General features: G+C 49.4%; 1 protein-coding gene across 1 annotated transcript in view; it reads right to left on the bottom strand.

The window, feature by feature from the left end:
• Positions 1-21,420, bottom strand: part of Trpm8 (transient receptor potential cation channel subfamily M member 8) — a 69,642-nt gene that overhangs the window by 15,319 nt on the left and 32,903 nt on the right. Inside the window, exons 14-20 of the mRNA XM_070021119.1 lie at positions 20,938-21,083; positions 18,321-18,433; positions 17,472-17,688; positions 14,206-14,297; positions 12,761-12,902; positions 11,383-11,554; positions 9,126-9,303 (exon numbers count right to left, since the gene is read on the bottom strand). Coding sequence (XP_069877220.1) covers positions 9,126-9,303; positions 11,383-11,554; positions 12,761-12,902; positions 14,206-14,297; positions 17,472-17,688; positions 18,321-18,433; positions 20,938-21,083 — 1,060 coding nt within the window. The remainder of the gene's footprint in view (positions 1-9,125; positions 9,304-11,382; positions 11,555-12,760; positions 12,903-14,205; positions 14,298-17,471; positions 17,689-18,320; positions 18,434-20,937; positions 21,084-21,420) is intronic.

The following is a 21,420-nucleotide window of genomic DNA, read 5'->3' on the forward strand; positions in this document are numbered from 1 at the left end:
TGGAATTCAGTAATGAGATTCCTCAGGAAGCTAAAAGTAGAAGTACCATATAATCCTGCCACATCACTCGAGCGTGTATCCAAATGAATATAAATTAATATAGGGGATACCTGAACCCTCATGTTTCTGGCAGCACTATTTATAATCATCAAGATATTGAACCAATCTAGATGTCAATAACCAATAACTGGATAGAGAAAAGGTGGTACATATATAGAATGGAGCATTATTCAGCCATGAAATGAAATTATGTCATTTGCAGGAAAATGGATGGAACTGGAGAGCTTCATGTGAAGGGAGCTAAGTCAGGTTCAGGAAGATACCTATTACATGTTTTTGCACATATGCAGAATCTAGACCTAACCTCCCCACAGTAATACACCATGATTGTACCCCCAGTAATGTGTAGGGGGTGAAGAACAGTGGGTAGAGGAGTAAAGGAGACAATGCCAGTGGATGAATGATATGGAGTGTGTGTATGTGTGTATGCATATGTCCATGTGTGTGTGTATGTGTATGTGTGTGTGTGTGAGTGGGGGGGGGGGGGAACTACATAATGAAATTCACCAAAAACTGTTAAAGGGTAAGGGGGAGAGTAAGAAAAAGTAATACAAGCCAGGCACCGGTGGCTCACGCCTGTAATCCCAGCTACTCAGGAGGCTGAGATCTGAGGATCACAGTTCAAAGCCAGCCCAGGCAGCTAAGTCCATGAGGATCTTATCTCCAATTAACCACCAGAAAATCAGAAGTGGTGTTGTGGCTCAAGTGGTAGAGTGCTAGCCTTGAGCTAAAGGGGAAGTGCCCAGGTCCAGAGTTCAAGCCCCATGACCAACAAAAAAAGAAAAAGTAATACAGATCAGGTGGATTTGATTTAATCAAGGGACAGCACATGCATGTTCGGAACATCACAGTAAAACCTATTTGTGCAACTAATTTACACTAATAAAAATTATGTGTCTAGGAAGTTGCACTGTTGCTCAAGTGGTAGAGCACTAGCCTTGAGCTGAAGAGCTGAGGGACGGCGTTCAGGCCCAGAGTTCAAGCCCCATGACCAGCAAAAAAAAAAAAAATTACATGTCTATTTAATGTTCTGACTCCAAACTAATTATACACTGACTTTCTATGTGCAAATCAAGCTAAAGCACAAGACAGGTAGCACTTCTTATCAACCAGACACTATTCCCAGCATTCTATATTAGCTGATTTAATCTGCAAATAACTCTATAGATTCTATTATCCTCCACAATGAACAGACTGGGGAAATTGTGACACTACAAAGGTAAGTCAATTCCTTGAGTCTCTCAACTAGTCAGGGTCAAACACAGAATTTGGGCCCAGCAATCCTGCCCTCTTGGACACTATCTTCCTGCAGTAGAGAAAACATATCATGTTTCAGCTACACTTGTTCAAAACATGGCTTGAGTGATACTCTATTTCAAAAACATCTCACTGGGTGACTTGGCTTTTTTTATGTCTACAAAGCACTCTGTAATGCGCACAGGGTCTGCTGACCAGGGTGAGCTTGTTTACGGGAGACATTCAGGCTGACTGAGCATCTTCACAGGGTCTGGGTAAAATGGTTACGTGGCTAACCTTGTCGGCTCCATGGAGCAGACTTTTTTAGGTGAAAGACACACAGGACGGTGCAGATTACAGCACAGAAGATGGAATCTAACCACGTTTCTTCCGAATGTAGGTCAGGTTGCTTGGAGGTTGCCAGCATCATCACCCACCTTCTGCCTGCACCTCCAGCATCCAGCACACCAACCGATGCACCACAGACTAATGATGCTCAGCCTGAGAACTTGCCAGAAAATCACAGTTTGCTGCTTTGTGCCAAAACAAGGATCATTATTCAAATTATTGTCCTCCAACACATCTTTAAATTGCTATGGATCTAGTCCAAAAGGATTATACTGACTGTTCACAGCAAACACACACACACACACACACACACACACACACACACACACACACACACACACACACACACGCAGCTGCATCTACTTTAATGCATGGAACTGTTGTTTTCAGAGGTCTGAATCCAAAAGCAGTTCAACAGTCCTAACAAAGAGAGGACATCTGCAATGCACAGAGTGAGGAAGATATTTTCTTTGGCACATGGACATCCCTCCTAGCCTTGTAGAGGGTGGGAAAAAGGTCAAGGAGGAAGACGTATGGGCCCCTCAGCTCACCTGACCACGCGTGGTCAGTGGAAAACACCTGCCCTTCTAGATTATCTAGAATGGAGATAGGCAAACTGCAGCCTGTGTCCAGATCTAGCCCCTCACCTGCTTCTGGACAGCCCTCCGTGGACAATGAGCTGGGAAAGCAGGCCAGTCCAGATGGACACAAGGTCACTGGCATGGCATCTAGCAGTGCATCTGGCCAAAGCAAAGGGCCCAGCTGGCCCGTGCAGAGCAGGCCTGCAGGCGCCGGCCCCAATTGGCCCTGGCGTGGGGAGGATGTAGGCCAGGGCCTATGAAACCCAGCTCTGAGACTGCATCCTGCTCTATTTTAAAGAGCTCTGCCTTGCATGGAATTGCTTCTTCTGCTCTGCAGCCCAAACCAAGTGACACCTAGGACCATCCTGTTGGATTAGCAACCTCCTCAGCACCTCAGGGGACAGAGAAAGAGCTCACAAGCAGAATCCTTCCCCAGAGAAATGGACAATCTAGGTACCCACTCCCCCAGGGCCCAGGTAAGCCAGCTGTGCTTCCAACAATGTTGTTTCTCTCTGGCAAATCAGTTCCAGACTCAGCCAAATAGACATGGGATCTCCAAGAGGTGGCTGATAACAAAGCACTTATTTCAAACTGCCTTTTCCCAAAGTGACTTTTTATTCTTTAGCCATTGTTTTTCATGTCTGTAGAGCTGAACACTACAGAGAAGGCCTTGTGCTGCTGACATGCATGCACACACGCATGCACACGCACACACATTTACACCTCACAGCAACACAAGCATCAGAGTGGCTTAGACACTTTCTTTTGGCCAAAGGTCTCACCAGCCCCAATTCAGGGCTCTCAGCTTCTCCTGTCCACCCCCAGCCCTTGGCATCTTCCACAAAAGGAGTCTGCTGTTTGCCTTCAGTGTGGCATCTCACATGGTATCCTGCGTCTCTGGAGTCTCGTCCCGGGCAATGGAGATGCGTGGGAGAGGTGAGGTCATTTCCTGGGATCAGATGAGCAAGCACAGCTGAGCAGGACAGGAGGGGGAAGCAGAATCCCCCCCAAGAGAGACAAAATCTTGGAAATTCACTGAGATTGGAAATGTTCCTAACGCCTAACAGACGTTTAGGATTCAGATAGCCTCACGCATAAATGAAATCCAGAAGCTTCTGTGAAAGGAGTAAGAGGCTGTGACCATGGAACAGAAGGATGACTAAATATTAAAACCTTTGTATAATTCATCATTTGTACAATACATCATAATACCAGATCAAAAGGAAAATATGACTTCAAGCTGCAAGAAAGTCTTTAGGCAATGTTCAGCATCCTTTTCTGATTAGGAGGGAGGGACAGAGAAGATAGAGAGAAGAGGGGAAGAGAGAGACAGAGAGAAGGTGAGGAAGAGAGAGAGAAGAAAAAGAGGAGGAGGAAGAGGAAGAATGAGGAAGAGGAGAAGGAGGAGGAAGCTTAATAAATAAGGAAGAAAAGGAACCTCCCATTATATGGTGAAAGGAAACAAAAAAAAAAGAGAAAACTCAAGAAAAGTTGTTCCAAAATAAATAAGCAAAACTCTAATAGCCCTTTTATTACATATAAAAAAGCAGACAGTGACACAAACAAAAATAATCTCATTCACAACTGTAAGTGGCTAAAATAATAAATCTGCCAGAGCCATATGAAAGAAACCACAAAACTATACCAAAACACAGATATTTGAAGAAATGGAGATAATACCATTTTCTCTGAATAGTTAGTAGCTAATTTCTCCTTAATAATTCTACAAAGATCATCACAATAAAATTCACAAGGTATTTTTTCTTGGAAAGAGAGAGAAGGAAAGTTTTACAAGATGAGCCTTGGGCTGCTTCTAATAATTAAAACTACAAGGAAAACCTGGAAAGCTTTGGATGTGAAAAACAAGGAAGAACTTGGGTAACAGATGTGAAGATGATAAAAAAACATTAATAGTAGTGACTCAGTAATGAAAGCCATTTGGTAGTAAACACAAAAAAATAGAAAGGCTGATCAAACCAGAATGCGAAATTCTGTAAAAATAAAAATAAAAAATCACAAAGGCAAAAGTAAATGTCAAAATAATGGTAGTAGCAGATGAGCAGAATAGCTCAATACCTATATACCCAGGACCATATAAGATGATGATAAGCGAAATGAACTCCAAGAGATGGACACAAGAGGTTTTCGTTCTTTGTTGTTCTTGTTCTCAATGTACTACATGATTTCTTTTTTCTTTTGTGTCTTCCCCTATGGTTTATCCCCTGTTGTCACTGTGTTTGATTTTGGTACCCTGGTACTGACTGTATATATGTTTATCTGAACTAGGGAAGGGAAGGAGAACAACAAAATGGTGAGACAAAGGACAAAGGGGGAACCTATGCAGCAGCAATACTCACAAGACAGTATGTTGGAAAGGATCTGAACAACTTGGGGGGGAGCGAAAGAGGGAGAAAAATGAGGGAAGGGGTAACAAGTTAGACAAGACATGTAATCACTACCTAATGTAACTGTAACCTCTCTGTGCATCTCCTTGACAATGAAATTAGAATTTCAGAAGAAATGCAAATTCCATTTCTATCTGGTAAGCTTGAATTCTCCCAGCTTTTCACCAATGTCTGATGGTCACTCACTCCTCCCTGGCCTACCAGCAATAGCCAACCACAGTGCTGCCCGGGCCTTGGGATAGGGGGTGACTCTGACTTTGGTACCTTCAGACTGCCTGGTGTGTGAGTGGCAGCATGCAGCACACAGAGCTCCCCTCTCATTCTGCAACATGATGATGTGGAAGTCACTTGAAGAAAGGACTCCAAAGAAAGAAACAGCACCAAGAAAGGACCAGTGCCGGGGGAGTGGAGGTGCCAACAGCCTCGGTGGTGCAGCCCGTATCAGCAGACACCTGCATAGGAATAAATAGCTCACCATCAACTGAAACAAAGCAAGAAGATATCCATCCTTAAACTCCAAAGGCAATCTGCACATGAGGTAGATTATCTACGTTCACTGTTCTAAAATAGAAGCGGTTTTACAGCAGAAAATAGGAAGAAGGTGGATGAGCCTGAAATGAGTTCAACAAGATCCTAGAATATGCCATTGATAAACTTAACAGGAAGGAGTGGAGAGGAGGAAACAGAAAGTCAACTGCCAGCAACAAGAAGAGACAACCAGCAATTTCATGCCACTGGTTTTGAACAATAATCCAACTTGGCATACAGAGCTGCTACCCGAGTACCATAGCCAACATGAGCCATACCTCTGTGTGAAGGCCCACGAACTCCCCTGGCCCTTCAGGAAAAGTCTATGTACTTTAGTGTGCCTAGAAGACTCTGCAAAAATCTGTGTCTGCCTTCTTTCCCTTCTCCTTCATCCCCACCGACACTGTGGGCAACAAGTACCCAGTCCTGAGAGAGAAGCTACCCCTATGCACCGGCTGCTGCTGACAGACACAGTGCGGCCATGGAAGAACGTCTTTCTCTATAAGTGGATTTGTCATGCTGATTATATCACATGTATCATATTATATTACATTATATTGCATGACACTGCATTCTACTGAACGTTTCCACGTTGTCTCTTACTTCAGCACTAGGATATATCCTCTGTGTCTGACTCCTCACTGGGAGCCATTATAAGACTATACTGACACAATAGTTAACAATTACATCAGGGAGCACACATCCAGCATTTGGCCCTGTGTTTAGCATGGGAAAGCTTCAATTGCATTAACTACTATTATTTCAATTAGATGTCACCTTCTTTTGGTCCTCCATTTCTGTAATGTCCCTTAAGAGAGCTAAATAACACAAACTTTGTAGTTTGTATCTGGTGATTTTTTTCCTTCTACTTTTCTATTTATAATAAACCTACTGTTATTATTCCTAAGAGTTAAGAAGTGTATTCTCAGAAACGATTCTAGATTATTGGCTGGTTCTAGAAATGATTCTAGATCGTTGGTTGAGTCTAGAAATGATTCTATATTGGCGAGTCCTCATCGGAGGTGTGCTGGGTGGGTTCATCGTCAGGGCAGGTGGCCTAGAGTCACCCACTGACTTTCAGCTCACTTCTGGCCAAGGGGAAGCTGTTCAGAGTCTGGAATTGGTTATCTTGCTGTAGAATAATCACAGGTGCTTGTGTGTTTCTCCTCTTTGAGTACCATGCAGAGAGCACAGCAATGCCCCTGGTGCCCCAAGGGGCACAGTAAATAAGGTTGCTACACTTTTAAATGAGTTTTGTGATGTGGTGGCAGACTGTGGGCACGGCCTGGGACTGTCTCCTCACAGAGCAGCCCCTGAACCCCTCAACTCAGGCAGTGGACGCACAGGGGACACAGTCCTCGTGCATGACTTTTGTGATCAGCTCATGGACCACTGAGTCTGAGGTTCACTAAGTGGACTTGTCACAGTGGCCATGGCCTTGGGAGCTGCTGGCCTTTGGATCTAATTTCTGGAGAAGGCCTGCTTCTCGGGGACTGAGTGTGCACCCGAGGCCCTCTCCCAGCTGGACTCTCTGACAGTGGCCGCCTATGTATGAGAAGCAGTCCAGCTCCTGAGACCTCCCCTGGCCAGCAGCTTTGGGTGGGCATGGAGAGAGCGGCTCACTGCCTCATGAAGGCCTCTAATGGCTTCATGATCTTCATGGCTCAGGTACCTGGCACAAGGCAGATGCCGCACACCTGTTCTGGGTCTCTCCTGGTCTCTGATTCACCTACATGCTTCTCCGTAAAGAATGTCCCAGGAAGCTAAGGTTGTAAGCATTAACTGAAGGATGAGCTAGCAGAGCCCTGTCCCTTTCATCCACAAACAAACCCACGAAGTGTTGGGTGAGGAGAGTACAGGCAGGCTCCATTCTCGGAGCTGACTGGATTGGAAAGACAATTTGCTACTGTTTAAGAGGAGGGAGAGTTGGGGCCAGATACAAGGGTGTCAGGGGCCTTCACCATAGAGGAGAGCAGGCACCGGCAAGAGGAGAAGAGGACGGCGCTGGTAATCTGGAGGGAGGAGTATGTGCAAAAGCGTGTGTGTGTGTGTGTGTGTGTGTGTGTGTGTGTGTGTGTGTGTGTGTGTGTGTGTGTGTGTGTGTGTGTGTGTGTGTGTGTGTGTGTGTGTGTGTGTGTGTGTGTGTGTGTGTGTGTGTGTGTAATAGGTCAGTAATAGATCACCCTATTTTGGGGACAAACACATGCCCTGACAAACACATGCCCTGGCAGGGACTGCATGACTGGGCCTGGAAATACGCTGGAGCTGGGCCTGGCCATAGATAGCCTCACTGGGGAAGGAAGGAAGCTTGCAATTTACCCAGAATGCTACGGGGAATAATGAAACCTTTCTGAGATCTCTCAACAAAATTGCCGAGATTTTTGAGGAGAGATGTTCAAGAACCATCCCTGCAGGCACAGAGTGAAGTGTACATATGTACATATGTACATACACATATATTTATACTTCATTCTGCATATACACGTCTTTACAGACATTTATGTACATGTGTAGATGTGTGTGTACACAAACACGTGTCTATGCACATAGTTAGGATAGAGTCCCAGATGCAAGGAAATTGGGTTTCTAAAGAGTTTCAGCAACCATCCTTCTTAGGTTCCTCCTCAACCACACAGCCTCCCTTGAACTTCTGCTCACTGTGTGGGTTCACACCCAGCACCTCACACCAATGTCCGGTCCTTGAAGTCAACTCCTTTTTTCCTATGCTATTGACCACCGTGTGGATTTTCCCTTTCTGAGTACTTGGCCATTGTCTCTGGCAGTTTTGCTGCAACGTATGTTCTTCTGATAAGCTTCCAGTCATGTTTGGCTAGGAATAAAAGCCTTTATTCCTCATACCTGTGGCAAAAATGTCCCTCATCTATCATGCATCACTTCATGGGAGATGTCTCTTCTTGGTGGGGGGGGGAGGGAGAGAGAGTGTCTTCAAAGAGGATTTTGCCAGTATGTTGGCACTGTACCACCTAGACCATGCCTCTAGCCTTCCTTTTTAGTGATAAATTGGAAGTGGAGTCTGGCAGACTTTTCTGAGCAGGAAGGCCTTAAACTGAATTCTCCAGATCTCAGCCTCCTGAATTGCTTGGACTACAGGTGTGACACACTGATGGCTGGCCTGGTCTCTTTCATCTTTAAAACAAAAAAGTGTTTTTTGAAACCAAGTATGCTTATTTTGTCATGTATAGCTTCTGGTTTTGAAACAAATATCTCTTTCACATCAAGGCTTAATCAATAAATCCTTAAAATTAGATGGTTGCTTATAAAGGCTCTGTCAGTGCTAGAATTCATGTATCTACAGTGACTGTGTACCTTCAACATTATGAAGAAGTTCTTGGGCTAAAATGGCCACCTTGCGCTCTTTGAAGGACCTTTAAGGAAGAAAGAAAACAGCCGTAGTCTAAGCATACGAAGGAGAATGACCAAAGCCAGTACCTTTCACATACCAGGTTTTCACTTCAGCCTCATTCTACATAAGCCCAAAGGGCAGGCTTCGCCTTTATACTTTTATCTACATGAAATGTGTTAAAATGGTGGCTAACTAAAGCCCTTGAAGTGTGAGAGTCACTGAGTCCCTGGGGCTGAGCCACCAGCACTGTGGTGGCCGCAGCACCCTGGGGCGCGGTGGCCAGGGTGCTGCACGCAGTCTGTACTCACTGACGGTGGCTGCGGGTGCTTGTCCCTGCTGTCAAGTGGACAGAGGCCATGGAGGCTGGAGGCGTGGCTCAGCTGGATAGCGCCTGCCTGGAAATACTAGGCTCTGAGTTCAAACCCTTCGCCCACCAACACAAGCTGACCACGTAAAGCACTGCTTGTCCGGACGTGCTGTTTGTGATATGGTCCCACACTGCTCCCCTACGACCCTGCCTCTAAACCCATCATTACGGGTGCTGTGTTGCTATGGCCGCCGGCCCGGGGCCGGCCTGGGGTAGGCGTGAGTCCGAGCGCCTACCCAAACATGGCGACCAGCAGGTTGACCAGCAGGATGTTGGTGGACAGCATGTAGATGCACACCAGGGGGATGGTGATCCACTCGGGGAAGCGGGGCAGGTTGTGCTCATCCAGCTCCACGCACAGCGGCTTCGACTCGTTCCCGGAGAAGGTGCAGTGGGAGAAGTCGTAGGTGGTCCCTGAGGGCACACATGTGGAGGGCCAGTGAGGCCCTTCTAGAAGGGTGAGGGGCAGGCGGCCCGGAGGACACAGGATCTCTGTCATGGAAGGCCTTGGGTGGCTGCCCGTTTATCAGTCAGTACTCACCAAGTAAGCCAGGGACTTCACTGAAGCCAAAGTCAAAGGAAGGGCAACAGGGTCAGGCTTCATGGCCTTGAGTGGGCACGTTTCCTTGTACCCACCTGAGTGGGCAGGGCACCAGGGACGGGTTCCAAAAGAACATGCCATGAGGAGAAGGTGGGAGCCAGCTACAGGAATGAGCAGGGAGAAGGAGGGGCCCAGAGCATTCCTACCCAGGCCAGCGTGTGTCAAGGCCCTGTGGTGGCGATTGGAAACACTGACCTCTCACATGAAAGAAGTGACCAGACACACCACGCTTCTGAGTTATATACTAAAAGCAATGGGAAGCCATCAGTCTGGGTTTATCAGCTGTGTCTCATGGGAGGGCCTCTGGCAGCAGCGGAGACCATGCGAAAGCCAAGAAGGACATGTGGGGCTTGTGATTAAGCTCCTGGCAGACAGGAATGAGGACAGCTTGGATACGGAGCAGGTGAAACCAAGCAGTCTGACTCAAGGACACTGTGGAGACAAAAATCCACTCAAGTAGCTGAGGCTGGAATGTGGGAGTGGAATGAAGGACGCAGTGGGCTCTGGCCTGCACGCACAGCTGTGCCCCTAAAGAAGCTGCCCAGCTTGGGGTCCTTGGAGGAACCTTGAGCCTAGATAGGAGACGGGACCTTGCCCTGGACATGCTCAGCTGTGTCTGAGCAGGCTCAGCTCCAAACAGGCAGGAGAGCTGCGGCCATCAGCTCATGCCTGTAATCCTAGCCACTCAGGAGGCTGAGATTTGAGGATTGTGGTTAGAAGCCAACCCCAAGCAGGAAAGTCCATGAGAGTTACATCTCCAATTAACCACTAAAAAAGCTGGAGGTGGAGCTGGGGCTCAAGTGGTAGAGCACCAAGCAGAAGAGCTTAGCGACAGTGTCCAGGCCCTGAGTTCAAGTCCCAGGACCAGCCAAAAGAGAAATCAGTAATGGGTTTGGGAAAAAGAAAAAGAAATAAAGGTGGAAAAAGAGAGAAAGAAGGGAGAGAGGGAGGGAGGAAGGGAGGGAGAGCAGGAGGGAGGGAGGGGGAAGGGGGAGATACAAACCCCTGGCCTTAGAGCTGCTCATGGCCGGGGATGATCCTCAGAGCCCAGGGCAGCAGGGTGCCCTTAGAAAGGCAGGAAGGCTGACCCCCAGAGAGATAAAAAGCTGGCAGCACTTCTCAAGGGCATGCCACTTGTTGGTGGCACGTGCCAGCCCGGCTCTGGGAAGCTGCCAGGATTGATCGCGGCAGCAGGACACCAGCAGACAGCCAACGCCATCGTCAGCATCCCAAGCCTGGAGCTGATGGCTCATCCCTTAAGTCCTACTCAGGAGGCTAAGATCCGGAGGACCAAAGTTCCAAGCCAGTTCAAGCAGCGAAGCCTCCAGACTCCATCTCCAGTTAAACCATCAAAAAAGCTGCCTGGAGGGGCTGGGAAGGTGCCTCAGTGGTAGAGTGCTTGCCTTGCATGCATGAGGCCCTGGGCTGGATTCCTCAACACCACGTAAGCAGAAAAAGCCACAAGTGGCACTGTGGCTCAAGTGGTAGGGCACTGGCCTTGAGCTGGGGAGCTAAGGGACTGCTTAGCTCAGAGTTCAGGCTCAGAGTTCAGGCCCCATGACTGACAAAAAAAGCTACCTGGAGATGTGGCTCAAGTGGTAGAGCACCAGCCAAGCAAACAAACCAAGCCAAAGTAAGAGCTCAAGGCCTTGAGTTCAGGACTCAGTGCTGGTACATACATGCACACACACTTTGGTTAATGTGCTAGGTGAGATTCTTTTTTAGGAGCAAAGAAAACATTTAGAGGGGTTCATCTTCAACTGAGGATGCCAGGCCCCGGGGAGGGGCGGGGGACTGGGCATACTTGAAGCTGCGGCCTGAGTGGCAGGCCGGCAGAGCAACTTCCTCCTCCGAGCACTCCATCCCCCACCCGAGAGCCACGCCAGGCTTACCGTCCACGTCGCTGGGCACCTGGCCAAACATGGCCAAGTAGGGCTCATAGATGACCGAGCGGAAAATCCACCTCCAGCGCTGCTCATTCTGCCTGAGGATACCCTGCCGGGCCACCCCGAAGGCCACCATCCACACCGCGAAGAGGAACAGGAAGAAGAACACGTCGATCAGCTGTGGAGGGGGACAGGACAGCAGTCAGGCTGGGCCCAGCGTGGCGGCCCACACGGCCTCGAGGGAGGGCGAAGCCCCACGGCCCAGAAAAGCAGGATGAACTAGCTGCTCAGCCATTAGCTTTTTAAAAAAATTGACACTTTCACCTTTGGGTCTTAGGGCATCTTATTTTCCACAATTAACCCCGACGCGTGTACTTTTGCTTACTCATCTTCAAACAGCTCACCCGTGGCTGACAGAGTGAGCGCCCAACTCAAGAACAAAAGAAAAACCTCCATTTGGGAAGTCCTTCCTGCAATCTTTCCTGTGTCCACACTGCCTGAGATGCAGGTTCTTAAAACCCTAAATTATTTCTTTAGGAAAGTAGCAGCAGTCCTTCGGGGACAAGAATGGATGGTTTAATTTTCTTAAATCATTTTGCACACATAGCATGACTTCATAGTGCCTGGCGCCTCCGAAATGCTTTGAGTTAGAAACCACAAAATCAACCTCAGTTTTGGAAAGGAACTTCGAGATGAGCTGATGCAACACTCACCTGACTTCCAGACAGAAACAGCAGAGGTCTGCTTGTTTGGAGGCTGCGCTAGGAGACAGCATCTCTCCAGGTGGCACTTGCCCTCGATTTGTCACACAATGTGCTTTAGCTTACGGTCCTTGCTCTATGCATCACTGTGGAACCGCAGCCCTCGGATTCCACCACCCATGTCTGTGATTCAAGAGCCCCACCCCACCACACCCTCAGCAAACCACTTGCTCAAATGGCAGCCATGAGTAAAATCTAGCAGCACAAGAAATATAGCATTGTGTATGTGTGCCAGTACTAGGGCTTGAACTCAAGGTCTTAGACGTTCTCTCATTTTTTGCTCAAAGCTGGCACTCTACCACTTGAGCCATACCTCCACTTGCAGGTTTTTGCTAGTTTGCAACTTTCCTGCCCAGGATGGCTTCAAACCATGATCCTCAGATCTCGGCCTCCTAAGTAGCTAAGGCTACACGTATGAGTGACCTGTGCTTGGCTCTAAATTAGCTCTCCAGCCTTGTTTTCTGAAGCTGTCATCTGGAAAAGGCTCCAAGGAACACACATGGAGAACAAGCCTCCCGACCATGAATGCCACCATCATCCCACAGGTCACACACTCCCTCCAGCCACCAACGGAACTCTAACAGAGCTCCGGTAATGTTGCGCAGGGCTCCCCTGGCTCTTACCATTCTCTGCAACATTATGATCTTCGGTCCTAGATTTCTGCTTACGGTGAAAATGTGAATCAACCGTAAGGTAAATATAATGTAATCCAGGCAGAAAATGACTCGTCCAGAATACAAAGAATTTTTATTAGAAGAGTGCAGCCTATGAGAAGAAGGAAAAGATCAGTTGTAGATAACTGGAAAAGCACTTTGTAATTTCCATTTTCAAGGGATCCACACGCAGGGGGAGGGGGGCGCAAAGTGTGTGGAAAGGGGCCAGAAATAGCACTGGGGCTCTCCTGCTGGGACACCATGGAAGAGCAGGACCAGGTCAGAACTGAGCAAAGCTGAGCCCCACAGGCTCCTCCTCCATCCCTCACCCTGAGACAGTCCTGTAGGAACCAATCATTCCTTTTCATTGCTGTTGTTCAGTGGAGATTTCACTGAATCTGCTGACAGTTTTAATAAATACAGCCTTTTTTGTAGTATTAATTCTATCCATCCATGAAATCCATACAACCCATAAATCCTATGATCTAGTGTCTTCTTCAGTTTCCCTCTTCATTGCTTTATAGTTTTCCTTGTAGAGGTCTGTAATAACCAACCATTCTCGACAATCCTTTGGGTTGAAACGCTTGGACAAGATGCCAACCCTGACCCTAACCCCTTGGGACTAGATGCTGAAGTGTCCCCCTAATAAATTCACCTCCTTCTCACCAGATTACCAGTTGGCTAACCACCTGCTAACGTATAGATCAAAAGCCGTATGTGTTGCAACTGGACTGATGTAGGAAGACTGAGGATGGTCCCTACCCTGCCTTCAGGTGGGAGGGCGAGCTCCTGGGTGTTCACAGCTGACAGCAGAGCTGGTGTGGCTGCTCTACAAGATGGCACCACACGTGTGCACTACAGAACGGGAGCTGTGAAGCTCAGCGGGGCGGGCAGGCACGGAGGGCGGGGGCATGGGGATCACAGAGGGGACTCACCCCCGCCTCTCCATCACGTGGAGTCACCCTGCTTGTGTCTCTGCATATCTAGTGAAAAGCTCTGGCTCTGTGCTGGAGGGAGTGTGCTGACACCTGGAAGGCCACAGCCAGCATGCAAGCCAAAGTCCAGGGCATCTAAGAACCGATACTGGAAGATATTTAACATCTCCACTGCCCTCTGTGCTCTGCGATTTCCGATTATCTGTCCCAAATGCCGATGAGGACAGAGAAGAATCATAAATCACAAAGAAGCCCTTTTTTCCTTTTGGTTCCAGATCACCAGGAAGGGGAAGAGAGGAGACACAAACTTGCTGCCGGGCAAACTGTGGCTCCCAGAGCACACATGAGGGCCTGGACAACGGTCTCCAACAGGGAAGTGGCACCACGGACTTCCCGTGGGCTTCGGATGTCCAGAGCTCCACTCCACTTTTATGTCCCAAATGCCTGAGCCTGGGACTGCGAGGCGGGCTGGCTACGTACCGGAACACGATCCCCGCGATGAAATAAAAGAGCCCCAGCGTATCCATGACGTTCCAGAGGTCAGTGAAGTAGTTCACCCCGTTCATGTACCACTGCAGCACAGAAGGGACAGAGGGACACTTGGAAACACAGCCGCCCCCAGACCTCTTCATGGTTACACACTTTCTCCAGTGAGTGATGGGCTAAGCGAGACCAAGCACGCCCTCATGCTCATGCAGGGGGCTGGCTGGAAAGGAGGATGAATGGTAGCTGCTGCCATTCCTGTGCTCCTGGCAAAGTCCAGCAAAGGGCTCCTGTGTTCTCCTGGTCTTCCAAGATGCACCTACTGAGTGAGCGCTCCATGTGAAACATCGGGGCCCCCACGTCCAGTGGTAGATGGGGTGCAGTGTCATTATGAGGAAGGGGTGTCATCTACACTGATGGTACCATAGATTTGGGAGCTCACTCTAAAACTTCCCTGGCACATGCAATAAAGAAAAGCTCTCGGTTAATGAACTTCCTTCTAAAATGCTGTAGTGATACATAAATTCAATCTGGGGAACTCAAAATCCCACCAGATTCTAAACCCCGGGCCAGGGTCCTGAAACCTAAGACATGGATTAGGTAGGATGCGGACTCTCGACTGTCTCACTCCATGATATATAGCTTATGTTAAATACATTTAAAATGAAAGGCGGAAAGGCAGGAGTTCCCACCAAGCCAGCTCAGGTAGGGAAAGCGCAGTGGCCTGTGCAAGTCAGGAAATCAACGCCCTTGGCACTTCACCCTTTCCCTGTGTGAGTTTACCATCTGTACCTGTCTGGTACTCCGTGTACAGATTTCCTGCCCTGCTCTGGGCCGGGGAGGCCGAGAGAGGGAGGCTGGGACTCTTGCCTCATACATGGCAGCCCTCACGGTTCTGAACCTCCCTCTGTCCATCACATCCCACACTCCACAGAGATCCTGCAAGCTATGACACATGCGTCGAGGCACATAGCCAACTTCTCAAGAAGAATCTCCTTCCCTGGGATCAGCACACACAGGAGCGCCCGTGGACAAAGCGGGAGATAGCTGTAAAACCCAGCACCCACGAAGAGGGAAATGACCCGTGTTCCCCTGTGGAAAGACTGGCAAAGCCCCAGATGGTGTTCACCACGTGCCTCAGCGTGCGCAGATACCACCAGGGTCAGGACTGAAAAGCAGAAGGAACGTCTGCCACTGTGCATAAACGTGCAGGGTCTGCTTGGCAGAGCTGAGAGGGACGTAAAAGTCCCCAGTGGTCGCCGTGGCATCTGCCTCGGGACAAGGGGTCAGCGTGAGACCTGAGAGACCGCAGCGCTCTGAGTCCCAAACACAATCTGAAATCAGCAGTGTCCTGTTCTGGATTATTCCCCCCATCTCCCCTCCACACCCCTCCCAACAAGTGCCAACCAGGTTAAGACAGCACCCGGCCTGCAGCATGAGTTTCTTTCTGGAAGCAACTCCCTTTAGGATTGCAAAGGACCAGAGAAGAGGGAAACAGCGACCCCCCGTGGCAGATTCTTTAACGACAGGCTCTTCCAGGCTGGCAATGACCTCAAACGGCAGAGCCAGGCTTGAGCGCACACTGCTGTACTTAGCACAGGGCTCTTTCAACTCAAGATCGCTGAATTGAAACAGGATCATTTGAAGATAGCACTTAAAAAGGAAAAAAAAAAGAAGCGGGATGGGACCATTCAAGCCTATAATCTAGCAACATGGGAGGTAGAGATTGGGGGATTGATTGTACTTTGAGGTCAGTCTGGGAAAAAGTAGTTCACATGACTCTATCCAAACTAGTGGCTGGGCACAGGGAGGAGCCCAGGCCTGTCATCCCAGTGGTATGTGGAGCACAGTAGGAGGTCCACAGCCCGCAAAGTGAGGCCCTAACTGAAAAGAAACCAGTGCAGAGAGAGGCTCTGAGCTCAATCCTCAGCACCACACCAATGAAGCAAAGGAAGGGAGGGAGGGAGGGAGGAAGAAAGGGAGGGAAGGCAGGCAGGCAGAGAGGATATGAGGGAAGGAGGGAAGGGGAGGTGTGAAGAGAAACAAAGAAAGAAAGAAAGAAAGGAAGGAAGGAAGGAGGGAGGGAGGAGGGAGGGAGGGAGGGAGGGAGGGAGGGAGGGAAGGAAGGAGGGAGGAGGGAAAGAGACAAAAGGAAAAAAGGGAAAGAGATAAAGAAAAGAAAGAAGATAGGAAAGAAAGGAAAGAAAAGAAAAAGGAACAAAGAAAGGAAAGAGAAAAAGAAGACTGAATAGATACACTCACACCCACCCTCTGTGTCAAATATCACTTCACAACAGGACATCAAGTGACTACCTATAACTGCCTCTTTGCAATTCCTTCCCTATCTTTCCTTTTTCTCTTATCTTCCTCCCTCCTTCCTTACCTCCCTCCTCTTCCTTTGTTCCTTCCCCTATCTTCTCTTCCTTCTTTACTACTTGATTCTTCTGTTTTCCTTCCTTCCTTCCTTCCTCTTCCTTTCCTTTTCTCTCTCCCTCTTCTAATGGCATCCCTCCCTCTGGCTGTGAGCCCCTCACACGCTACACTCTGGCCTGGTCTGGCACCCCATCCCCCCAGTGCGCAATGTCCCGGCAGCTTGTGCTTCTCTCCCACGGACAGTTCCCCTCCTCTGATGCTCTTCCCCACAACCTGACATGGTGAGGAAGAAAAGCCAAGGACCAAAGGCTGGCTGCTGAGAGACAGACAGACACAGAAACAGAGACAAGAGAACCTTGGACTGCGACCTCCTTTGGAAACTGGGTCACTGTAGTCACCGCTGAGTGGGTTAAGAGGAAGTCACCCTGAAGTTGACTGGCCCTGACTCAATATGACAGATGTCCAGAAAGGACCAAAGGAAGGACAGGACAGGACATGGAGAATTCGGGACACAGAATCACACACGGAAGGGCACTCTACGGGCATGGGTCCCGAGGGCCGTGCACTGCACCAACAAGCGCCAGAGAGGCAAAGACCAGCAGAACGCTTCCAGAAGCTAAGGGACTGCCCAGGACGGCCTCCTTCCGGCCCTGGAAGAGCCAAGGCCGCTGGGGTGCCGCCCGCGGGCCTGGGCCATGTCAGGAGCCCAGCAGGCGCGGGCTGTTGGACAGCAGGGGTGGGAACCCAGGCCCCCCACGGGGCCCCCCACATCCCGCCTGCGGGTGTGAGGGACCGGTGTTGGACGCCAGGAATCGGGCAGGGCGCCTCCGGTCCCTGCGCCACCCAGCGAGCGCGCGCATGCGCGGGGTCGGGGGGGCGGCGCGGCCTACCTGCCTCACTTCATCACAGAACAGGACGAAGACCAGCGCGTAGAGGATCAGCTCGGGCGTGTGCGGCACCGAGTGGAAGTCCATGAGCAGCACGTAGGCGAAGAGCAGGAGGAAGGCGATGTAGAAGACCACGTTCCAGGAGAAGACCACGAAGGGCGAGGTGAAGAAGGCTACGTAGTACCAAAGCAACTTCTTGTGCTTGTCGATGGGCTTCTTCCTGCAGAGGGAGAGGCGCGAGGGTGTCCTGGACGTGCGAGCGCGGCCCGCGCACGCGCAGCGTCCAAGAGAGCAAGCCACGCATGCGCGGCATCCACGAGGGTAGCTTGCACATGCGCAGCGCCCACAAAGGCAGCCCAAGCATGCGCAGCTTCCACAAGGGTGGCCCGCGCAGGCGCAGCATCCGCGAGGGCAGCCTGGACATGTGCAGCATCCACGAGGGCTGCCGGCACATGCGCAGCGTCCAAGAAGGCAGCCCGCGCATGTGCAGCGTCCAAAAGGGCGGCCCATGCATGCGCAACATCCGTGCATGCGTGCACACGTACACACGTGAGCAACAGCCCTCCTCCTCAGCTAGGGGAACTGGCGAGGCCTAAGATGGATCCAATCAAGATGGAGTCCTGGAGTTTCATGATTAGCAAGGCCAGATTCCCACCTAGGAAACTGAAGACACAACCTTATCTCTACCTGTGTGAAATCAAACGCAGGAAAAGCAGAGGCGGTACCAGACCAAGTGCGGAGCGCCATGGTGAAGGTTCTGCATTCAGAGTGTTACACAGATGGTCAAGCACACCCAGGGATGCGGGTGCACACAAACACTCACAAATAACAACCATGTGCCAAGCTTCATACCTAAATGATACAAGGCCACAGCCCACCAAGGGGATGATAAACAGACACAGAATAATCTTCCAGTTCTTGGTGTCTCGAGAAATCTCTCCATACCACTGCTTGGAAAGAAAATTCTATAGAGAAACAGATCAAGAACACAGGTCCTCATCAATGCAATTGTACAGGGGATGTTTACAAACTTTCTTCTCAGCCTCACACCCTCCAAGATCAATAACCACTCCAGTCCTCTCTTTCATACAAGTTACCAAGATCCTAAGGCACCACAAGTAAACAATTTAAAATGCTGTTTGATGATGTCTTTTTGTAAGCTCAGTTATATGAGCTTTAAAAGAGATAGTTGCGTGCGTACAAATTCAATAAACCTATGAATTTTTAACCAACTCAAATTCTTATTATGTGGGTTTAAACAAGTATCTTCCTAACTCCTTTCTCTTTAATGAGACAAAATTCAAGCAAGCTCAGTGCAGCCTCTAGGGACTCCTTTCTGGTGGCAAATGAGACACCCTTGTTGAGAAATGAAAAGGAAGTCAGAAAGGGAAGAGACCAAAATCAATTTAAGCTGAAATGCATCAAAAAGATTTCTCCATCTGTACCGGCCCCTGAGGGTGGGCCAGGAGGGCTTCCAGGAAGGTAAAAAATCAGAAAACTCACTTTGACTCTGAGAGCTGCAGGGTGGGCAAAAAGAAATCATGGCTCTCCACGAAGAGCCTGAGAAGCTGCAGTGTCTGGGGCCAGAACAGGAATGTCAAGGTCCACTCAGTGCCATTCACAAAAGCTGGGACTGGCATGCTGAGCCCACAGCCTTGGCACCTGCCTTAGAATGGTTGGAAGAAGGGAAGGAAGACTTGCCCTGGGCTCTGCCCTGGGGATCAAGAAGGGCAGGCTGCACCAGCCATGTTGTACCTGCTGGGTGGAGGGAGATGGGGTTGGGAAGGGAGTAGGGTAAATCTCCCAGGCTGGAGTAACAGTGCAGGTTACAGAGTTTTAGTACAATGTCTGCCTCTCCCCACTCCATCTAATTGTATTCTCCTTGTCTCATGGTACAGGACAGAGTATATAACTATCAGTTCAACAGATTGGCACAGGGTATCAGGACAATCTGTGAAGTCACAGACTACCTACATATAGCCCTGCCACCTCTGAGCAGCGCAAGCAGAGGGAATGTTCTAGAACCTCCCTGATGATAATGCTCCCCACCTCCATGTATGCTGTGAAGAAGAAACATATAATGGGTATGGCCAGTTCCTCACCCTGCATCTAAGAACCACACCCCTCCAGCTGAACATGAACACTGACTTCACCCATTTCATAAGTTTCTGTCTTACTATAAGCAATAATTGTAACTGTAATGGCTCAAGTAAAGACCAGCCCCATCCACATAGTACCTTGCTGATGCCTCCTAGCAGCCTTTCCCTGTAGCTGTTACCATCCCCATTTCACAGGTGAGACACTAAGACTCAAAACCCCGAACCTAGTTAGGATATTGTGGACTAGGACCCGGGGGGGGGGGTCCAGAGACCCAGCTCATGATTACTTCATTCCCCCTTACAATGGTTCACATCTTAAATGTCCTCCAAAAGCCCCCTGTCCTTAGCCCTGACATGGTAAAACTTTTTAAGAGATGGTGCCTGGTGGGAGGTCTCAGTAGCTGGGGTCATGTCCTGGAAGGGTACCTGGGCCCTCAGCCCTTCCTCATCCTCACTCTTAGCTTCCTGGCTGAGCATCTTCTTCCACTACACACTCCCACCACATAGTGTCACCTCACAGAGGTCCAAAAGCAATGAGGACAAGCAAGCATGGGCTGAAACCTCCAAAACTGTGAGCCCAAATAAACCATTTCTCTTTTTAAGTTGATTGTCTCTGTATTATGTTACATTAAAATGGCCAACTGTCCCATTCCTGTATCATCTCTCTTTTTTTTTTTTGGTCAGTTGTGGGGCCTGAACTCTGGGCCTGGGTATTGTCCCTCAGCTCTTCAGCTCAAGGCTAGTGCTCTACCACTTGAGCCACAGTGCCACTTCCGGCCTTTTCTACTTATGTGGTGCTGAGGAATCGAACCCAGGGCCTCATGCATGCGAGGCAAGCACTCTACCACTGAGCCACCTTCCTAGCCCCCTATATCATCTCTTAAAGTAAGGATATCTACCAATGCTTATGGCTGCTGTCTCTCATACCATCATTGGCCCCGTTCCACTGCAATGGCTTTTATACTGGAGGAGAAGGCTTATTTAGTGTGTGTGTGTGTGTGTGTGTGTGTGTGTGTGTGTGTGTGTGTGTGTGTGTGTATGTGTGTGTGTGTGTGTGTGCGCCAGTCCTGGTACTTGAACTCAGGGCCTGGGCACTGTCTGTGAGCTAGTATTCTACCACTTGAGCCACAACTTTTCAAGCTTTTTGGGGATTAATTGGAGGTAAGATTCTCAAGGACTTTCCTGCCTGGGCTGGCTTCAAATCACAATCCTCAGATCATAGCCTCTTGAGTAACTAGGATTAAGGTGTGAGTCATCAGAGCCTAGTAAGAAGGTTTATTTTTAATGTTATGGGACCTTTTTGTTTATTTCTGCAGCTGATGTCAAGGCCCCTTTCTGGGTATGTTGTTCGAGGACTGGATGCTGCTTACCTGGACCCCAGGCTGGGCGATAAAATGCTGGTCTGTGGCCTCCACTGCCAGCTCTAAGCAGTTGCTCCCGCCCCAGGCCTCACAGGAGTACACCAGCAGTTGCTCAGCCAGATCTTCGTCGCTGCTGTAGCACTCCGTGAACAGCTCTGCATCATCATCAGAGAGGGGCCTGTAGTCAGAGCTGGCAAATAGAGCAAACAGGCCAGCTCCTGCCTGCCAACCCCCCGAATCACCAAGAGCTTGGGTGTGAGAACTTGGACACTTAAAGGCACAGAGGAAGGCATCACAACCTGACCCTGGCTGACAGTTTCTTTCAGGGTACTGTGGTTATCAGAACATGTCAACACACGCTGGTAGACTGAGCTGCCATGAGTACAGGGAGTCGCCGCTTTGTAGGATGTAGGCAGATGAGCCTTGACCCCTAGCAAGGACCCCAGACCAGCTGCTTCCCCTTCATCAAGGAAGCCTTTCCTCCAGCTCATT

The sequence above is a fragment of the Dipodomys merriami genome, unplaced genomic scaffold (assembly GCF_024711535.1).
Source record: "Dipodomys merriami isolate MVZ:Mamm:240054 unplaced genomic scaffold, mDipMer1.0.p SCAF_1, whole genome shotgun sequence".
NCBI lineage: Eukaryota > Metazoa > Chordata > Mammalia > Rodentia > Heteromyidae > Dipodomys > Dipodomys merriami.